Genomic DNA, 22,494 nt, shown 5'->3' on the forward strand with positions numbered 1-22,494 from the left:
GCTGTTTAAAGCCCACCTTTGTTGCTTTTGACAAGTCACTGAATCTCTAAGCCTTGGTTTCCTCATTTGTAAAATGGAGGTAATACTTCCTAGCTTCTAACTAATAAGGACTGAATGTAAGAAGCCCTCATGCCCCCAGTGATGTGCTGAGTTGGCTTGTCCCAGCTCATAAGAGACAACTGGTAAATTTTCAGGAGCTTTTTGTGTTGGTTGTTAAATATAGCCATTATTAAAAATTAAATAAACTTACAATTAAATACATTTTAAAAACAGAGGTAATAAATACTCAAAACTCATCACATGCTAGTTATTTTACTATATTTTACAATTATCTCTGCCCTTGTGGTTAATTCCATCTGTTGTATCTGTAATGTAGAAATACTAAATAATGATGTGCCACTGTACATTTCTTTCCAACCTTGGGTTGAGTAACATCTTGTTGATAGTGTGGCTACAATGAGAATATTTACACCACAGAAATGAGCAAAATCTATAAATCAGGACTTGATTCATTGCTTTGTTGATTGTTTGGCCCACGGATATTTTTGTACAGCTTGCAAACTAAGAAGTTTCATATTTTTTAAAAATCTGACAGAGATCATATGTGGCTGCAAAACCTAAAATATTTACTTTTTGGCCCTTTAGAGAAAATTTTGCTGAGTATAAAATGTTAATAGTAAAGATTAAACTTAAAAGCACCTCATGCTTGTAGCTTTACATTGTGAGGAGCACACACCCAAAAATGAAGAAATGTCTTCCGATGTCTGAAAACGATTATTTGATTCATCAAAGAAGCTGCTTGCATCGCTGATTAAGTGATGCAACATATATGTTGGAGCTGAAAGAGGGTACAGTTTAATGAATATAATTTGTGTGACGGTAACAGTTCAACAGTACATCGCACATGTGATTTCATGACAGCAAATATACTAGGGAAAGCATCAGTGGACTAGAATGCAGTTCCATTTATTAAATCATGGTTGAAAACCAGTTACCAATACAAGAGAATTCAGCAAGCTAACTAAAAGCATTCTGTGAGAGTCAATTGGCTACATGGAATTTACAATACACAAAAATTTTATGTTTTATTATTATTTGTGAAACATGTTACACATCTGTTATATCTAAAAAGGCAAAACATGAGGATGTGTCTTTAAATGTACTCACCTCCCTGAGAGCTGACTGTTAAACATTCCCGGGCATACTACTGCCCCTACCCCTATCTCTTCATGCGTCCTCCATACTCTGTTGAAAAACACTGGCCTTCTTTTACTTCATGGGATTCTCCAAGCTACCTCCTGGCTCAGAGCTTTGCTGCTGCGTTACCCTTGCCTGAAATTTTCTTCTCAATACCTTTCACTCTCAAGACACCTGAGCTCCTTCAGTTCTAGTCCAGCTGGGCAGATGTGATAGTATGAAATGCTAGGGAAAACAATAATCGCTAATGCTTAGATAGCATTTCTAGGTATCAGATTCTCTAGATGTACTAGCATGTAGCACATATGAATTGATTTCATCTTTATAATAACCCCCGTGAAGTGGGTAGTAATTATATGTCCATTTTACAGATGAGGAGATCTAGGGATGTTAAATAAAATCCTAAGGTCTAAGGTCACACAGCTCATACGTGCCAGAGCTGAGATTCGGACACAAGTGATAGGTTCCAGAGTGTGTGTCCTCCACCATCACCTTCCACTGCTACTGGGGAGAATGAAATCATAGCATAGGCTCTTGCCATCCACGAAGAACTGGTTTGGGAGTCATGCAGGAGTCCTTCGGGCAGCCCAGAGCTGCAGAGCAGGGTGAGTGTCACCACAGACTCTCCAAATGGGAGGGGGTAATTTATAGGGCTAAGTTTCTCTTCTTCCTTGTGATGAGGGGTGTGTCTGGGGGCATGGTTCAGTATATAGGGAGTCCACAGGCAAAAGGAGTGTGAACCTGTAGGACTAACACATGCTATTTAACAAGAGGAGTAAAATCTACCATTCCTAACAGATTTTAATGTAGACCTTCTACTAACTTTACTGGGAACACTGGTGCTTGCGCACACACACACACACACACACACCCATGTGTGTGCACAGGTGTGCTACTCTGGAAAATTGTTCTTTTCTCAGCTCACTCATTGATTTAGCTAACAAATAGTTATGCAACCATTTTGCCATGAGAGGTACTATGCTAAGACCAGATACAAACACAAGTTGGCTGCCGTCCTTGTCCTTTAGAAATTTTGTTCTTGTAAAAGAGATAAGTAGGTAACATTAATAGACAAGGTTGGAAGAATTAAGGGACATTGAGGGAACTACAAATAAAGAGTGAGGAGGGTTTGGTGGACAGCATAGAGACAGATGAAGAATGGGGTTGGCTTCAGGGAGAACACAGCAATTATGGTGGGCCTGGCAGACATGAAGATATGAAAGGAAGGTGATTTAAGCAAAAGGAAGAACTTGTGCAAAGGCATGGAGGTCTGAGAGCTTGGCATATGTAGGCAAGAAGTTAAGGTCTATGGAGAGACAAGATGTGAGAAAATGCTAGAAAGATAGATTAGGGCTAGATTGTCAGACGGTGGAAGGGGTTCTAAATGTCAAACCATAGCATTTTAAAATTATTCTGTAGTCAATGGGAACCCATTGGGGGTTTTTGATTAGAAGAGCATCTAGCAGGGTGCTTGCTGGGTACAGGGTATGCAGACAACCAATCAATATTAGTTCAATTGATAAAGCAAAGAAATAATAATGGCTAAAATTTATTGTGCGCCTGCTGGCATTTTTTTTTCAAACATTTTACACATTTTTAACTATGCAAGTAATTCTCACCACAGCCCATGAAATACTCCATTTCCATCTTCCAGATGAGGAAGCTAAGACTCAGAGAGGCTATGTGTCTTGCTGAGGGCTGTGACAAACAAGTAGGCATCTGACCAGAGCCCACGCTTTATGCCGCTATGCAACTTGGAAAGCAGAGAAAGAAAAGAGGAAAAGAGATATGAGGCCAGTGCCGTTCTTCAAGAAGGAGACTGTGGTAGGCCCAAATTAGCAGAGGAACATGGTGGGCTGGAAATAAGAGACATTCCAAAGATAGAATCCACATGAATCTGTTATTACTTGATATAGGAGGCCCTGGAGAGGGAAGGGTCAAGAAGGCTCAGTTGCTAACTTCAGTCCCTGGGAGGTGGTGGAGCTATTAAAAGAAATTGGGGATGGGGGGAAGGGAGAGGACAGTTCCAGTTTAAGGCCTTGGTGCAGAAACCTGGGTTCTCAGAATCCTGCAGGCAGTCTGAGGAGAAATGTTTTAAAAGGCAAGTTTCAGGGCTCCTCGACTGGGTCCCATTCCCTACTCTGGAGCTCTGGGAGTTTGTCCTGGGAATCTCGAGGCTCTCCCAAGGTTCCTTTCTATGTTTATATCATTTATCAGGGAAAGGATTGTTAATGACTAATCTGTGTTCATGAGGCACAGAGCCAAGGAAGAGATGTTGCTGCTGAGCCGGAAGGCCGCCTGTGATCATCTACAGCTTTTACTAGAACTCTCCCCTCTTCCTCCTCCTCCTCACCACACTGTCTCCTGGACTCACCCCAATGCAAACCCAGGTTCTGAACGTTTGTAGCAGAATTGCTGCGATTTGAAGGAAGACTGGACTCAGAATCCTCCCAGGGCCTTGAAAGTTCATCTCTGACCTGAGACAATCCAAGTGAGTACCTAATTCCTCTGGGAGGGGGTGTCTATCTCAAGGCAACAGAGGGGAAGTTATCATTTAAAATTTTTCTTTAACGTTAAGAAGTGTGGTCGATGAACGAATTCTGTTAGTAGAGTTTGATGTAAAATCCTGAAAACAAGAAGGGAGAGAAACAGAAACTAAAAACAAACAAAAAGCAGCAGGAGTTAATGGGTCTAACAGTTGCTTACCTTATTGACAAATTATTTAGGGATATCTTTTAAACATTGTGGTCACCCAGGAGAATCACCAGAGACCATGAATTTCAGAAATGTTTTCTGTTCTGATTCCATAGACAATTTGACCTGTATATTATGCTCTATTTTGGTGATTTATCAGATCTTGCTGTGAGTCTGGGAATATTGCTAATATCAAATGACTTGGGACCTAGGGACAGGACAATATTTAAGCCATTCTTAATTAAAATAAAAGTTTTTCCTAGGAGAAGAGTAGGTTTAAAAGCTTTCTCTTTTGATTTCGGTTGTAAACCTGCTTTCCATTTATCATACTAATATCAGATGGAAATACTAAAAAAAGATGGAAAATGTTAGGAAGAACTTCAATATTAAAAGTGTCCAAGGTTTGAATCTACAGACAAGGCATCTCCTTGTCTGCTTACTGCCACAGTGAATTAAGCAACTGAAAGGTGAGCCTGGATCATTTCTTTTAACTGAGTTTTTATTTAGAAGGGGGGAGGGGATACACATGACTCACTTTGGATTCTTTCTCTGGGAAACTCACCTGAGTTTTAAAGATATTTGATGTGTCACTGGCACTGCCTTAGAAGGACTTCGGCAGTATTAACAAGAGAAGTAGAGAAAGATGTTGAGGGAACTATCACTGGGTTTCTAGCTGTGATTTTATGAAATGGTAGACACTTTCATCTTTGAGTCACTGCTCCCCTTGCCCCACTCCAAATTATGGACCTATGCCATTTGCACCGTGGACTTTTCTGTTTTGCTGAGAATGTTGCAATGTGGCTGATGCAACTTGAAGGTAGCTGATAAGTACCAGCCGGGGACAACACACTCTTGTCCTGAGACCCTTCCTCACTATTTGCAGCAGTGTTTTTCTCTAGGCTCCTCTGCCCTCTCACCATAGTTGGAGAGGTGAAGTAATGTAATCTGGTCTTCCCACACCTCTACACCTCCCAAATCTGGTCAGATTGTAATGGAACACCCTATAGTTGTGAGGCCCTGAGTACTTTGTAAGGAAAGGAAAAGAAACGTGTGTGTGTGTTCATGAGTTTGTAATGGAACTGGCTTTGAGCGTCTACTAACAGGTCACAGGCTTTACTAAAACTGCCTGTTCCCATCTCACAATAAGCCTACTTGAATTTTGTCTTATATTCATTTTTCAGATGAGCAAACAGAGGCTCAAAGAGGACAACTCATTTTTTTTTTAAGTAAACTCTACCCCCAGTGTGGGGCTAGAACTCACAACCTTGAGTTCAAGAATCACGTTTCTACCAACTGAAACTAGCCAGGCACCTCATGAAAGAAGACAACTTACCCACGATGACATGGTTAGGAAGTAACAGGTCCCGAACATGGAGTCTTTCTGACTCCAAAGTCCTTTCCTTGCCCCCCTGACATTGTTGGAGGCTGGGAAAACTTGAAATCTGGAATTATGGGAGAGGAGGAGGATCTGCTTGCAAGCAGTTCAGCTGACAGAGGTGATGCGTTAGCCATAGCACAATTGTGAAGATTTCCAAAGCCTTGTAGGGTGTTTTCTAGTGACTACACCATGAGTAGGGGAAGTGGAAAGTTTCAGCACTATTTGCTTTAACCCAGAGGTCAGTCTGGGAATGCTGGTTGGAGATTTCAGTTAAGAGTATCTTAATTAAAGACTCCATGAACCCACCATGGTGCTGTGATTAGGGATGTCCAAGAGGAGCTCAGCACTGCTATTGGTTCATAGAGTCTGCAGGTTATGAAAGCCTGGAGAATACACATCACCATGTGATAGATTTTAAAAGGCTCACATTGTCCTCAGGTGAATGAATAAAGGAAAACATGAAGGCATGTGTTCTTTTCTTGATAGGAAGAGTTTCCCCTTCATTTCACTAATAGTCTCATTTTCCTCTTACATCCTAGCAACATAGATTATGAAGGGGCCGAAAGAAATAGGACCAATTTTCTTTTTCCCAGTTATTTCCTATTGTGGTGTTATTTCCTGCCAGTGGAGATGTGGCCACATACTATACGAGTGTTTTTAGTTACCTAGTTGCATGGGAAGGCAAACGTCTCTACATAAAAATACCAACCCATCTTTCTCTTCTCTCTCCCTACGCTATCATTCTCTAATCCCTGTGCCCTCCACAGGCAGTTAGTTTCTCCCTCACTTTGCCCCTTTCCAATTTTTGTAATAAAGGAGTGTCTTCTATTCTTATCCTCTCTCTTTTTTATAAATTTGTGTCAATACAGTGCTAATAATATAATGCAACTTGGTTGTAAAGTGAAATAATGCATAGAAAGAGTAACATATTTTTTCTTTGTTAGGTCCAAGTATTACAACAGAGTTCTGGTGACTAAAAATTAATATGTGTGAATGCAATATAGATTTTGATTAATTTTTATTTTTCAAGATAAAATTCTAATAAACTTTGAGATTTTACTTCCCACTCTAAACAGAATCAATGTTGCAATGAACATCCTTGTGCATGTGCGCAAAGGTTTATCCAGGAGCCATATTTAAGTATTAGAATTGTATTTTATTTTAATATACAGTGCTCAAGGGCCCTCCAAAAAGACTAAAACCTATGCCCTCACTAGTAGTCTGTAAAAATACATATTATCAAAATATTTTGATAATCTGATAGGTGGAAATGCTGTCTAGTTAACATTAATTTGCATTTTTCTAATTAATTAATTTCAGATGTTTTGTATGTTTATTGGCTTTTTGTTTTCCTGTTGGTGAATTTTCCTCTTTATATCCTTTGCCAATTTCTTTCTTGGATTGTTTATCCTTTCTGTTTTTATTTATAGGAGTTATTTATGTATGGTTTGGACTAATTTTTGGCTGCTATTTATGCTGTAAACATTTTCTCCCAGTTTGTTTCCTAAATTTAACTCTGTTTATGGTGTCTTGATTTCTTTCTTTTTTCTTTTAACATAGTCAAATTTATTCTTTTACTACTTATTTATTATTTAATAGATTCTTCTTAATCCCTACATTCATAAAGTTCATGAATGTATTTTCCTATATTTTCTCTCAATAGTTTTATAATTTTAAAGTTTTTAATCCACCTGAGACTTATTTGTAAGAATGATACAAGGTACAAAGCTTTAATTTTTTTTTCCCTCAAAGGAATTGTCAATTTTCTGGACACTATGTCTTGAAGAGGTAGGTCATTCTTCCCCCACTGATGCCAGCTGAATCCACTAGCATTGTTGCAATGCTGCACACAGCATGCTATTTCCCTTCCTATAGCCATCCCACTGCATGCCTTCTTCCTAGTCTAGTGCCCACTCAGGATTAAATTCAAGAGGCAGCCCTCCACCCTCAGAAATATTTCCTAGTCACATGCTTCACACCCACCAGTGATTCCCATTTAGAATGAATCCAAACTGCTTACCACAGTCAACAAGGCCATATGAAAGCTGTCTTCTCTCAGACCTCATCTCCTGTTCTCTCCCTTTGCTCACTCATTTCATTGGGCTTTTGCTGTCCTCCAGTGTCCTGAGCCTGGCTCGCAGAACTTGCTGACCACTCTGCCTTGGAGCTTTGCTGCTTATCCTCCACTTCTCAGCTTAAATTCACTCTTCAGAGAGCTCTTCCTGGTTCCCACTGTCCAAAACAGTGTCCGATGGCATCGTGCTATCACTTGTCCCCTTTATTTTCTTATTATCATTAGTAGAAATCTCACTTTTTGTTTATTTTCAATTATCCATCTCTTGCACTAGAATGTACTGATTTTTTTTTCTTTCTCATCTTTCACTCTAGTTCCAAGATCTAAATCAAAGTCTGATACATAGTGGAGAATTAATGAATGTTGAATAAATGAATGTCCTTGTTTATGTTCCTGAAGGGACTTATGCTTACCTCTGTCATAGCAGCCCCCACACTATTTTAATTGGGTTTCCTTGACTGATGTTTATACTAAGCTTCCTGAAGGATCATGATTTTTCTTTCTTTCTTTTTTTTTTTTTGTCTTTATATCTGATGCTTGACACAGGGTTGATAAATGTATATTGGCTGAATAAATAGGTGAGTAAATGAATTCACTTGGCATTGACATTGGAACTTGACATTGAGATACCATTTTTAAAGAGTAAATATATTACTTTATTTATTTAAAAAAATTTTTTTTAACATTTAGTTTTGAGAGACAGAAAGAGACAGAGCACAAGCAGGGGAGGGACAGAGAGAGAGGAAGACACAGAATCCGAAACAGGCTCCAGACTCTGAGCTGTCAGCACTGAGTCTGATGTGGGGCTCAAACCCACAGCTGTGAGATCATGACCTGAGCCAAAATTGGACACTCAGCCGACTGAGCCACCCAGGTGCCCCAAGAGTAAATATATTACTTTAAAGGAAATACTCACTTTCTTTAGATACCAGTGAGACAAAAGCCAGCATGCCATATTGTTCATTTGGGGGATTATAATCAGTTATCTAATACTGTGTAACAAGCTGCCCCAAAAGTTAATGGCTGAAAAAGATAATGATTTATTATTTATTGTAATTCTATGGGTTGGATAGGTGATTCTTCTGCTGGTTTTTCCTGGGCTCAATCATGCAACTGAGTTCAACTGGAAGATAAACTAGGTCTTACTCCCATGACTGAAGTCTCTGATATTGGCTGTTGATTGGGATGCTTGGAATGACCAAGTCTCTTTCTCCTGGAGTATTTCATTCCTGGCCTCTTTATGGCATGGTGGCCTCAGCCCATCATTCCAAGAGGGTGAAAACAGAAGTCACAGGTCTCTTGAGGCTTAGCCTCAGAAGTCAAACAATTCTATTGGTCAAAGAAAGTTGTAATAATAACAGCTCATTAAAGGGGTGATGAAATAGACTTGATGAAATAGACTTCATTCAGTAATGGGAAAAAATGCAAAATCAGCTTTTGGTTCAAGATAGCATTGGTCTCACTAGAACAATTTGCATAACACTTTATGGATTTATTATGAGCCTTTTTAGGACTTACTCTGTGCCTGAAAACCTACATCCATAATTTTTTGAGACAGGCTTCTTTCTACTTTGGACATGTCAAGCGATTATGGAACAATGCTATGAGATAACAGGATTATGCCCGTTTACCTAGAATGCCTTTTTACCTAGATGTGAATATCTATTAGGCACCTCCTTAAATTTTTTGAACTCTTAGCAAGGATCTTACAGCCACACCCATGATTTGATATTTACCCTTTGTCCATTTCTTACTTGAGAATCTTCTGCCAGATGGAGAGACCAAAAATGCAAAACAGTCTTACTTTTCAACTTAGCATGTCTTGAACGCATCATTTTACTTTAAATTCTACTTGAAAATGAACAGTGCCTTCATTAATTCATCTCTTTCTTTATGGACCTTATCATGTATAGCTAAAAACACCAACTGACACATTCATTATACTCCTTAGAAATCTCCTCAATCAGGTCTACAAGTTTATTAGAAAACACTCCATCTCCCAAGTTACGACAGATGACAGTGTTGCCAATTTTTTCATGACTATAAAAAGTGATCCATCCCCTTTGCAGTTTCTTATAGTAATTTTCTCACTGTTCTTCCAATTTCCAAAGCAGTCTCCTTACTGCCCTTCTAGGCTCTGCCCAACCCTTAATCCCAAAGCCAAGGCCACATGTTTTAGCCCTTTTTGTGTTGTTGTTTTTACATCCTCCCTCTTACAGGTACTGCTTCTACATCTGTTATTTTTTTCTTTGTTAACAGCTACCCAAAAGCATACTGACTTAAAAGAATAATGATTCATTAATTCTCATATTTCTATGAGTCAGCTGAGTAGGTTCTCTGACATTTTTGCAGGGACTTACTCAGATACAAGATCAACTGGAAGGGAAGGTCCAAGATGGCCTTGTAAATATGCCTATAGTTTTGATGTGGCTGTCAGCTGGGACAATTGGGATATCTGGACTTCTCTGTCCTAAAGGTTTTGTATCTGAGGGCATCTATACATAGTGTGCCACTCTCGGGGCAACATTCCTAGATGAGAAAAAGAAGCTCAAAGTTCTCTTAAGGTCTCACTCAGATGTCTCATAGCATTGTGTTCACCATTCTACTTGTCAAGAAAGGTACCAGATCAGCTCATGTTCGAGGGCTGGAGAATAGACTTCATCTGTTGAGGGGTAGTGGCAAACTAACATTGCAAAATGGAGTGTAGAATGGAAGAATGTATGGTGTCTACTTTCACAAATAACAAATAATTTACATAAATAATAATCATAAAATTTTAGGAGATCTAATGAACTATTTGGGAAAATAGATGATAGGTCAGTAATAGAGAAAGCATAAATAATTTCTTGACCATTCTGACTATAGAAGATTATGGAGGAAAAGAGACAGCTTTCTTGACTACGAAGAGTAAACATTAAGAAGACACAAAACTATTTCTGATAATTCTGAGGGAAGAGAAATTAACAAAAGGAGATTTGGGAGGATTATTAAAACTATTTTATGGGATGGTTAATTCGCATTTAAAATAGTTAAGAGATTTCCAACAAGAATGGATACAGTTCACTAATGAGGGCTTCATTGTGAGAAAGCAGCCTTAGTTGTCAGGTTTTGTATGTGATTAAAAAAAAAATCCTTCTTCAGTTTCTATGTGTGTTGCTGTTGTACATTTCGATTCACTAATGGTCCTGTGGCCCAAACAAGATGGACTCTAAAGGTGGTTATCTACTAAGGTATATTATTCATTTTTTCATATGTGTGTGCAGTTAGTTTATTTGTCCACCCTCTAATTCATTCAATCAGTAAGTATTTATTTTGTATCTAATACATACCTGGCAGTCTGCTAGGCACTGGAGGTCCAATGTGAGTTCTCCTGGAGCTGATGGTCCAGTGGGGGAGATAGACAACCACTCACCACAAACACAAAGACAGAGTTACAACTGTGACAAGAAGAGGTACCAAGTGGTATCAAAGACTCCTGAAGGTTAGTGCTAGTGAAGGTAGTTGAGAAGCCAGGCTGGAGTTTGAGCAAGACCAGCAGGGAGCAGGTACAGAATGGAAGGGTACTCACTGTCAAGTTCCTGGCTCTCAGGGCCTCAACTTTTATAGTCAGCTGGAAATAAAGCTCAGCCACTTTTTTATTTCTTTAAACGTTTTTTCATTTTTTGAAAGACAGAGCGCTAGTTGGGGAGGGGCAAAGAGAGAGAGGGAGACAGATTCTTAAGCAGGCTCTAGACTCTGAGCTCTCAGCACAGAACCCAAAGTGGGGATCGAACCCACACACCATGAGATCATGACCTGATCCGAAGTCAGACCCTTAAACGACTGAGCCACCCGGGAGCGCCCCAAAGCTCAGCCACTCTATAGGCACCATTGTGTAACCTCCAGAGCACAGAAACTCAAAGGGCTGTCGAGGTCTGGTTGGCTTAAGTATTTTTGGTTCACAATGCCTCAAGGAAATATACCTTTAAGTGGGTACTTTAGAAATACAAAAGAAGAAACAATATAATGGGCAAGCCCTGTATAGGCTTACTTCATTAATATGTGCATATGAACACATTGACTGCCTTAGGCAGAAGTGACCTTGCAGAACTGCCGATTCACCCTTACTAGGGGCTGGTAAGTGGTTAGTGACAGTCTTGGTGGGAGAGTACACGAGAGAGCATGAATTTAGAGCTAGATGTGGGTTTATGTCCCCATTCTGCTTTTTACTAGCAGTGTGAGCTTGAAAAATTTGCTTAATCTCTTTGAACCTCAGTTTTCTCATCTATATAAAGTATGTATGTTAATATTTGTTTGGCTCATTATAGATTAAATGAGATAACATAGCATGGATGATGCTACCATATACTGAGTACTCATAGTATGGTAGATATTATTTTAATCTATATCTCCCCAAATATGTACTACTCTGATAGTAATAAATATGGTCTGGTTCCTATAGGGCATCGTTCTCAGAATAATGTAGTCACAATGGCCATACTGACTTGCAGTTATCCTGCCTGACCTGTGGTTGGTACTGGCCACAGATTGTCCTATAAATCTCTGTGGACTTTGAGAAAGATCTATTTACCTTAAATTAAATTTGTATTTTTACCCTGAAAAGAATGACTTAAATTTGAGTGCTTCTGGGAAAACCAAGTTCCTGGAAAGATAAATCTCTCTCTTTTTTTTAAGGAGCTCCGTTAGAGCTCCTTTCTCTTAAGAACATTCTTCCAGACTTTGGGCTAAATCCAGGGTTTCCCCTGGGCATGAAATAATGATAGCTAGAAAAAGTTTACTTTTTCCCTGCTATTTAAGAATGATTTACATTTTTAACAAAAGGTATACTTTGTCATCAACAACTGGGTTCATCTGAGAAAAATGTCCCCAAGGACTGTGTCCTTGGGTGTGTAGAATTCATAGGGAACCAACATATATAAATAGTTTTTATCTTCATCTTCTGAAAACTGAGATTCTTCTAAATCACAGTCAAAGCTATTTAATTGGAACAGGGTCTTTCCAAGATCTCTACTTGCACATGGTTTATGCTGCATCAGAAAAGCTCTACATACCATGAACTTCCTGTCACACGCAGGATCTAAACAAGTAAAAATTGATAACTAGAAAGTGGGAGTCCAAGTTACCAGTCACTATGTGTCTTATCACATTAAAAACAAACAGTGCATACCATTTCTGAAACTATTCCTGGGTCCTTAAGTTAAGACTTAGGTTGCAGCACCATACAAATAAACATAAAGTAAAATAAACATTTTATCCCTGCTCCCACAAATACTCAAGGCTTAAACTTTGAATCATTAGGCTTCTTTCTGTCCTGGCTCCTCCTTTATATCTGCTCTATTCAAGTCTCTTCCTTTCCATCCATCCAGACACCACTGTGCTAAGCATAAAGTCATCTTACTTCAGCAGCAAATTTCCTCCTTTTACTGCTTACCCTGCCCATGCCACCTTCTCATTAGAGTACTCTTGAACATAGATCTCATTGTGTTGCTCAGCATTTCCACTAGCTCCACACTGACACAGAGTCCCCAAACATTTTACGGAAAGGAATACTTTCTCCTCAGAGCCTTAAGAATGATAGAATCCTGTATGAACTTGTGTAACTTCATAGATGAGGAAGCTTTTCACATACATGGTTTCATTCAGTCTTTTTTCATTATGAAATATTTCCCATATGCAAAAAATTGAGTAATATCATCAGCCTCCTTGTATTTACCCTCCAGCTTAAGGAGAGTATTATAGATGCTGTGGAAATTCCCTTATGTACCCACCCAGTCTTTCTGTGCCACTGTTCTGAATGTGGATTCAACACTTCCATACGTGTCTCTAGAGGTTACAGCAGGGATCACAAGTGTTTTCTATAAAGGCCAGATAGTGAATATTTTAGGCTTTGCAGGCCATATGGACTGTGTCAAAACTACTTAACTCTGCTATTGTTGCATGAAGACAGCCACAGACATATGTAAACAAAAGGGCAAATTTGATCTTTGGCAGGCTGCATTTGGCTCATGAATCCTAGTTTACTGACCCCTGCATTAGAGTATCAATGGTAATATAGAGCATTGTTTGCATATCTTTAAACTTATATGCATTTATCAAACTGTATTTTTCTGTAACCTGATTCTTTTGCTCAAGATGTTTTAAGTTTGATCCATATGAATACATATGGATAGTCCTAGTTCATTCGCTTTAAGTGTTGTATAGCATTTAGGAATATACTTACTGCATTATACATGTACTATTTATTGTCCATTGTCTTGTTGATGGACATATATGCTGTTTCCAATTTTTTACTATTGGAAACAATGCAGTGAACATTTGTGTACATGTCACCCATACATATATGTAAACACTTATGAAGGGTTACCTTTTAATCTCTACAGCAGCCCTATAATTTAGACTTTTAAGTTTTCATTCACCTGAAGCTCAGAGTGTAGTATGGGGAAGGAAGTGTTAAGTGAATAGTCCCAGGTCATACATGAAGCTAGGGAAGGTCAGCATAGTTCTCCATCCTAATCTCACGTCTCATCCCTATTCTCTGTTAGACCACAGCTGTTGCTTCTGTGTATGTGTAGCACTACCAGGTGTGATAGGAGGGCACAGAAGAAATATAAGTTGTGACTCCAGCCTTCTTCGAATTTACAATCCTGTGCTACAGTAGGGAAGATGACAGATGTAGCTAACTCATTAATTACCACATGAGGAGGAGAAAGATAAATGACAGAGGAGTGTCCATGGAGACATTGGGGCATACATGGAAAAAAATCTACAAAACTGAGAGCTATAAGAGCACATTTGAGTAAATAGAGACATACTTGCCCGTGAAAAGCAAATTGCATATTATAAAGAGGTAAATCCTCCTACCTAAATATATAGGTTTGGTACCATCTCAAACTCCTAAAGAAACTTTTTAGAAAAAGAATGTGACACAAGATATGATTATTTACTACAGAGAATAAAAAGATGAGAGTATCTTAGGAAATACTGAAAAAGAATGAACCTTAATAGGGAAGGATAATATTGGTACAAGATAGAACTGTGAGATCAATGGGAAACTAAATTTAGAGTCAATAAAAGGAGCATAGATCAGTGGGAAAAAGTATTTAACAAACAATTCTGAGAAAACTCACCTTGTACCATAAACTTAAAAATAAAAAGCAATAAAAATAAGCTTAAAAAATCTGATATATTTAACCACATACAACGGAAAAACTTTTCAGGTGAAGATAATTAAAAGCAAATAAAAATGTTTGTAGTAAATATTCCAGATATTCCAGAATAGGGATACATTCAATATGCAAAGAACTCTTATAAGTCAACAAAAAAGATGAACACTTCCATAGAAAAATGACAAAGAACATAAACAGAAAATGTAAAGAAACTATCACATATAGACAAAAAAGATGTAAAAGGGCGCCTGGGTGGCTCAGTCTGTTAAGCATCCAAGTCTTGATTTCATCTCAGGTCATGATCTCACAGTTTGTGGGATCAAGTCCTGTGTTGGGTTCTGTACTGAAAGCATGGAGACTCCTTGGGATTCTGTCTCCCTCTCTCTCTGCCCCTCCCAAGCTCATGGGCACATGCCCTCTCTGTCTCTCTCTCTCTCTCTCAAAACAAAGAAGTAAAAAGAAAAAAAAGATGTAAAGTTTTTTTTAACTTTACTAATAATCAAAGAAATGCAATTTAATACAGTGAGATAGGATTCGTCACCTATCAGGTTAGCGAAGATTGTTGAAGGAAGGTGTGCTGAGAAAGGCAGGCACTCTTACCGAATGCTGCTGGGAGTGTAGATTAAAAAAAGATTATAGAATGCAATTTGGCATTTTCAAATGCTTTTTTGTATTGTCTGAATTTTCTGCAATGGTTCTTTTATTTTAAAAATACTTTCATTTAAAAATAAATGTTAACTTTTCAGGAAAACAGAAAGGTAGGGAAGTCTGTGTGCAAATTCAGACATCTTTCTTTCTTTGCTCTGATTCTAAATTCAATCCTTTGTGTATTAACACACACATGAATTTATCTGAATAGAAATAATGGCTTTCTGTGATCTGCATTTTTATTACTAACTCCAGAGAATTTTTAGGTTCTCTGTCTATAGTTTCTTAAAGTTCAGTATTTAAACAGAACCTTTAACTGTATTTCTAAGGAGGTGTTCTTTTATTTTTTTTAAATTAAAAAAAAATTTTTTTATTTATTTTTGAGACAGAGAGAGACAGAGCATGAACGGGGGAGGGGCAGAGAGAGAGGGAGACACAGAATTGGAAGCAGGCTCCAGGCTCTGAGCCATCAGCCCAGAGCCCGACGCGGGGCTCAAACTCACGGACTGTGATAGCGACTGTGATAGCGTGACCTGAGCTGAAGTCCGACGCTTAACCGACTGAGCCACCCAGGCGCCCCAAGGAGGTGTTCTTTTAATGCTGTGCTTAGTCATTGCTGGCTGTGTGGTTGGTGCCTGACAGTGGTGACTTCCTTTCTCATCTGCATGCTCATTCATCCACAACAGACTTTCTCTACCTGTGCTCTTTAGCTCCAAGGAGAAAGATCCATGCTATTTGTAGAGAAAGCCTAATGGGCAAGGTATAGTTTTGATGAAATGGACACTGATAATAATTAGTAATAAACTCAATCCAGAATATTTATTATTTAAACATTAAAAATCTTAAGCTCACTAGACGTTTTAAATTCATATTTATGTGCATGTTTTAGTTACAGAAAAGTATGATATGATAATCAATTATAGACATCCAATCATTAAAATGTGCTACGCTGGAGTAAGATTCTGCAGTCTAGTGGAATGAAATGTGAACTCAGAGAGGAACAGGAATGATAAAAAATTTTTTTCCAGATGTTAACACTTTTTAGGATAAGGGAGTGTTTCTTTGAAGGATAAGGGAAGATATTAAGTTGGTGTGGTATTTAAGAGTAGATTTAAGAGTAATTGAATAGGGTTGAGAATAATGTAATAACACATAAAATGTCAATTTTTATAATATGTCAGAAGTTAACTTTTTTGCAACTTTTAAGTGAAAAACTATGGATATAAACCAAAAAATGTGTTGATGGAGTATATTGTTTTTCAACCATTTTATATGGGATAAATGAACAAAAACTATTCTGAGGCCACTAGTGTAAAGAATACTCATTGCTTATTCTCAACCTACAAATATGACTCCTTCTATGGAAGGGAGGTTTTGAGGGGAAAAAAGACTGCAGAGCTAAGGTGTGGGGTCTCCTGGGACTTAGGCTTTCCATTGCAATTCTTCCCCTAACAAGGGGGTGGAAAATATTACAGAAAGGAGGACATAGAAGTAACCCTAATTAAAGAAATAATATATGTGGAAACAATTGTCAAATGCTTGGGACATGGTAGATGCTCATTACGTGACAAACCAGGTAAGGCTAAAGTCGCCAGTCCTAGTAAGGAGCTGCTAAGAAGACCGTACTATTATGAGATGTATATAAGTGAGTTTATACCCCCAAGGCAATCATTACGTTTATTCATAGTTTGCCTGTATTTACTTACTTAAAAAGATTTCTTATTTTGTTATTTGTTTAAGGCAGGGATTAACAAACTTCTGTACAGGGCTAGATAATACATGTTTTTAGCTTTGTGGGCCATACAGTATGTGTTGCAACTACCCAACTTCTTTTCTGGGGGAAAGAAGCCATAGATATTCCATAAACAAATGGATGTGACTATGTGCCACTTACACTTTATGAACAGTTATGTTTGAGTTTCATATAAGTTTTATGTCTTATGAAATATCCTTCTTTTGATTTTTTTCAACCATCCAAAAGTATAGTACCATTGTTAGCTTGCAGGCTGTATAAAAACAGATGGCAGACCAGTGTTAGCCTGTGAGCAATAGTTTGCCAAACCCTGATTTAAGGCACTGTTTAAGGGCCCTTTATGCTAAGAGTGGGTGTAGTGTTGGAAGGATACACAAGAAACTGGCCATTGTAGTTGAATTTGGTAACGGAAATGGGTAACAGAGCTAGAAGGAAGACTGATTTTTCAGTGTACTGTTTGAATTGCTTACCATATGCTTGCATTACCATTTCAAAAATTAAAGAGTGTCCTTTTCTTTAAGTCCCTTGAGGAATCATAAACCCAACAAATCTGGTTTGAGCAGACTCTGCCAACTGTTTCCAGATTCTAGAGGGCTCTCTTGTTAGCTACTCAGGGGCACCCATATTGTGGATCTCCAGCCAGGGATAATAACTCAAGTGCTACAGAATTTGGGGAATTGGACTTTCATTTGGGTGAGAGATTGACAAATTATGTCCTTTGTGCTAATAATAGGAGAACCTCTTCCTTATCTTGTACCATTTCTCCAGGAAGAGCGTGCCAAATGGCAGGGAATTTGGCGGAACTAAGTGGGAGAAGCAATTAATACAGATCATTTAATTGAGCCAACATTTCTTGAGGGCCTATTATGTGCCAGGCACTTGAACTAAAGATACCAAGTTTATATGAACATACAGAGTAAAATATAAGAAGGAAAATACAAGAATCCAAAATAAAGATGAGTATACCTGGAAAATATTACAGAGCTATCATGTGGTATGAGGGAGCTTGATGAACATGACTGAAAGCTGAAAAAGACAAATATGAGAAAAACATAGCACAGAGGGAAATGTAAGGGAAGAGTCAAAGAACTAAAATCTCCCCCGCTTTTTTTAAAGACCAGAGGAAAAGGGTCTTATGTTATTACAGAGTATATATTTGGATTGAAAATTAGGAGAAATTCCTAACTCTATATTGTGGGTTCCTGAAAACTATTATGGGAAGGAAACTGTGGAATTTCCTATTCCAGAGGAGGAACTCTATCTAGAAGAATAGCTGCTTGAATTTTGGGGAGGCTTTTCAATCCATTTATTATACAATATGCAGACACATATACATAATGATTATACACAATTAATTTATATATTAATATATACACAGTGAATATTACCTAAACAATTCATACACACATATTAAAAGTTGAATTTTCCTAGTCCACAACTGGCTTGTTAGTATGAATGAGGTCTTATAAATAGTGACAACTCATCTTTTACTGGTTCATTACTCAGGACCTTCAGCTTTCTATCAGAGTCCAAGTATTTCAGAAGTGCCTTAGGGTCTCCTCATGTTTGTTCATGATCAGGTTTGTTCTGGCTGTCTCTTCCATTACCTCTTGTGTCCATGAGTAAGAGTAGTGCCCAACCAGCAGTCACAGTTCCTCTCCTTCTCCATGGGTTATGGTGATACCTATGGTGCTGCTGCTATTTCACAATTGCCCCAGAAAGGCCCTGGTCCTCTTGGGGTCAAAGTTCCACTGTGATATGTGCCAGAGTTGCATGAGAATGAGTAGTCTCTCCTACTTGTTGCATTCTGTTGGAAGGATCTACCTCTATTTTATACTTCAATGCTTCTAGATTTCATTTTTATTTATAGCCTTCCCTCTCACCTTAGGGTGGCAGGAAGGCCTTTTGAATCCAGTATAGTTTGGCCAAACCGTGCTACATTGAGAATTACACATTTCTGAAATGACTAAGGTTTGCTTTAGGATGAAGGTTCCTGGCTCCCTCTGACTTTAGAATGGGTTTTTTTTCCCCCCAACAGGTCCCTTAGCTTTCTGGAGAGTAGATTCTGGTAGGGCCATGCCATTGGTTCACCAGATGGACCCAGATTTGTCTGCATTCCCACAGTGGGCTTTGTATCCTGTAGCAGGAGGTTCTCTCTCTTTCTTGCCTCTGAAGCCACCCCTCTATAAAAATTGCCCTTGAAACCACTTCTTCATCAGTTACTTCCCTATCTTGGCACCTTTTCATGCCCCAACCTCTCTATTAGAGCATACTGATCTTAGGCTTTATCACCAGCTTTCATGACAATCTGTAATTGTCTGTGTATATGTGTGATTTTTTTAAGTTTATTTATTTATTTTGAGAGAGAGAGAGAGCAAGCATGTATGAGAGAGTGGAGGAGAGGCAGACAGAGACAGAAAATACCAAGCAAGCTTCACATTGTCAGTGCAGAGCCAGATGCGGGGCCCAAACTCAGTAACTGTAAGATCATGACCTGAGCCAAAGTTGGATACCTAACCAACTGAGCCACGTAGGTGCCCCGATGTGTGATTATTTTTAATCTCTTTATTAAGCTTGATGTCATAGATCGTGGATACTTTTTTTTTCTTTTACCATTTTAGCGCCAAAGATCCAGCCCAGAGCTTAATGCAGAATAAATCCTCAGTAAATGTTTTTTGCAAGCATGAATAAATAAATGAATGCATCAGCATAGTCTGGTAGACTACCTTACCAGAAGCCTAGTGTATCTGAAACTCACTTCTGCTTGAACTGGAACATTCTGCTGAGTGAAAGAGAAAGAAATAGAGACATAAATAGTAGGGACATTATAATGAAATAAATTTGTCCAACAGAAACTCTATATGCTCTTCCTGAATAGCAAATGTAAATATTTATTTGTAAACAAAATGATTTCTTAGTAGAGACATGATAAAAAGGTCTAAAAAAATCATCCTTAGAAAACAGCCTTGGAAAAGAAATTCTGATTGTATAACTTTTCATTACTTGACCTTTCAAGTTATCTCTTCAGGAAAGTAGGAAACATAGTGGAAGGAAGGAAGGAAGGAAGGTAGGAAGGAAGGAAGGCCTAAAGATATAACTAAAAGTGGACATTGCTTCCCTTGGGTTCTTGGATTCATTCTGGACATTACTCAGTATGAAACTTCAGACACTTTGGTGAGATTTACCATTATTTTTCCTTTTATCATAACTTTTTTTTCTATCCCATGTAAATAGAAGACCATGATAGACCCTGAGAGTGAAAAATGCAAGCCTCTGAAATTTTCTCTAAAAAGCAAAAATTAAGATCCTGTGAGAACATTTTGTGAATTTTTGATTTGCTGCTATAGTGCCTACTAAAGAAAATTCCAGAAGGAAATGGTCTTAAATCACTTTTGTGTCTGGAAATACCTGTTCAACTTAGGAATAAGGTTTAAGAGATTAAGTCATTGATTTATCCCATTTTTAATCAAAGCCTTTCTATTTGTTTCTGTTTTTTTCTACTTGTAAAAGAAATAAAGACACAACCAAAATGTCATCAAATCTTGTACAAATTTCTCAAGTGCTGAAATTTAAATTAAAACATATGGTGTTTTCCCAGATCCATTACAGAGTATCTCTTTTGAAAGCACATATCCTGGTCATTTGTAAGTTCAAATGAGGGGTAAAAATGATAAATACTGAGAACAGATATGTACAGAAAGGCTCTGGCAAAATGTCTACAAACAGATCCATTTGCTATTTTGTGTATAAGCTTGCTCCCTTTCTCCCTCTCTCTTTTAACTAAATATCTATGCCCCCACCCTTCCTCAAACTCTACTACTTATTTGTCTTTCAGAGTTTTCTTTTGAAGACTACTGTAACAAAGGGATATTTTAAATAGAACTTTGGATGGGATCAAAAATGAATCTCATCGAACACTCCCACTTACCTGTCACGGATGAATTTTCTCTTTCTGAAAATTTATTTGGTAAGTTGTCAAATTCATTTGAATATAAGTGAAAATAAAGTGCAACTGGGAAATACATGAGAAAAAAGCCTAGATGATGAATCCAACAGAACCCAGAAAAGTTTTTGTTCCATCTAAGTACTCAATAAACATTAGATACCATGCCAGGTTATAGGCAGATCACACCTTGGATTTATTGAGCCTGATGGTCTTCTTTTTTATAGTCGAGGGCTGCAAGGCAAGAGAGCTTTGTGACTTGTTCAAGGCCATGAGGCTAGATAATTAACAGAGCTGGGAGTAGAAACAGATTCCTGTTCCAGGCTAATTCTGATATTATTATAGCATGTACTAGAGTATGAAATCATGCTTCTTATGGTTTAATATTATACCAATAAAAGGTTGGGGTTGCTTAGGTTATAGTTCTGCAATAAGTTTCCTTTCTACTCTTCTTCCCATGCTGGGGGATATATGGCACAGTGTCATGTTTAGTCATTTAAATTGGATTGAGGACAATCTGTACTAAGTTGTTTTCAGTAGATCTGTAACTAGATGATACCATAAAATGATATATTGCTTCACTTTATGCATTTATGAAAAAACTTCTCATTATAGTTTCAGTTGAGAACATCAGCAAAGACTCAACAGCAGCAATATTTTAGATGGGGCAGGGAAGCTTTCTGCCACTCTTAAAATAATTCCCTTCTGTATAATAGCCCTTCTGGGAGGCTTGGATGCTCCCAGTTTTTTACTCTACATTAAAGTATGGACAATGGACTCTGATAGTGAAAATGCAAACATTTATAATTCCACAAAATGCAATATTTGAAGGCATGACATCCTTGCCTATTTGTTTGCAGACAACCTTGAACAATATTAATTAATAGCTTATGCTATTACCCAGTAGTCATTAGCATCTTAGTGTGTAATGGTTTAGCAGGTCATTTCCAAGGAGAGGTCATTATTTGTATTACCTGTTTACATATCTACCTGTACCATACAGTATAAGAGCATTTAAGGGCAGTGACCATATTTTACTAATCCTAGTATGCACTTGCTAAATAAGAACCAACTAATAAATAATAAAAGGGAAGGAGAAAAGAGGTTTAGGGAGAAAAAGAGATATTTATCAGTAACTCTCAGAGAGACCAAAGGCAGCAGTAATTATTTATGAAATGCCAGTTCTGGGACATAAGTGCTGTATCTTATTGCTTCCATTTGGCGTTTCTTCATCCTATGGATGCATTCAAAGACAACGGTGCCTACTTCCATGTCCATTTACATGACCATTTACTTCTGTTCTACCCTTTTATGAGTCCTGAAAACAACCTGCATAGACATCTTTATAATTTTTGTCTTACTAATCAGAACTCACAGGATAGTTAAAACTGTACATGTATATCATAGACTAAGGAAAATTCCACTTAAGATTATTTTTTCACTTCACTGAAATTTTATGATTGCATGGTAGGATCTCTGAGAAAGCACATTATTAGATTGAAGGCTCACCTCATCAGCCATGAGGTGAAAAAGATGTGAGCAGATAGAGAAAAATTTGTGAAGGTGCTGTCACGTTAGAAGCATCTGGAAATGACTGCTTGAGGAAGCACTGTAACTCATGCTTTCAGTGTTGCTTTTCCT

The 22,494-nt window shown here is 38.0% G+C and overlaps 1 protein-coding gene across 2 annotated transcripts in view; it reads left to right on the top strand.

The window, feature by feature from the left end:
• Nucleotides 1-3,386: 3,386 nt before the first annotated feature.
• The window catches only part of NR1H4 (nuclear receptor subfamily 1 group H member 4), a 52,533-nt gene continuing 33,425 nt past the window's right edge, over nucleotides 3,387-22,494 (top strand). For both annotated transcript variants that reach the window (XM_049626153.1, XM_049626154.1), the window contains exons 1-2: nucleotides 3,387-3,688; nucleotides 20,746-20,877. In XM_049626153.1, coding sequence (XP_049482110.1) covers nucleotides 20,799-20,877 — 79 coding nt within the window. In that variant the 5' untranslated portion in view covers nucleotides 3,387-3,688; nucleotides 20,746-20,798. The remainder of the gene's footprint in view (nucleotides 3,689-20,745; nucleotides 20,878-22,494) is intronic.

This window comes from Panthera uncia, chromosome B4 (genome assembly GCF_023721935.1).
Source record: "Panthera uncia isolate 11264 chromosome B4, Puncia_PCG_1.0, whole genome shotgun sequence".
NCBI classification, from domain to species: Eukaryota; Metazoa; Chordata; class Mammalia; order Carnivora; family Felidae; genus Panthera; species Panthera uncia.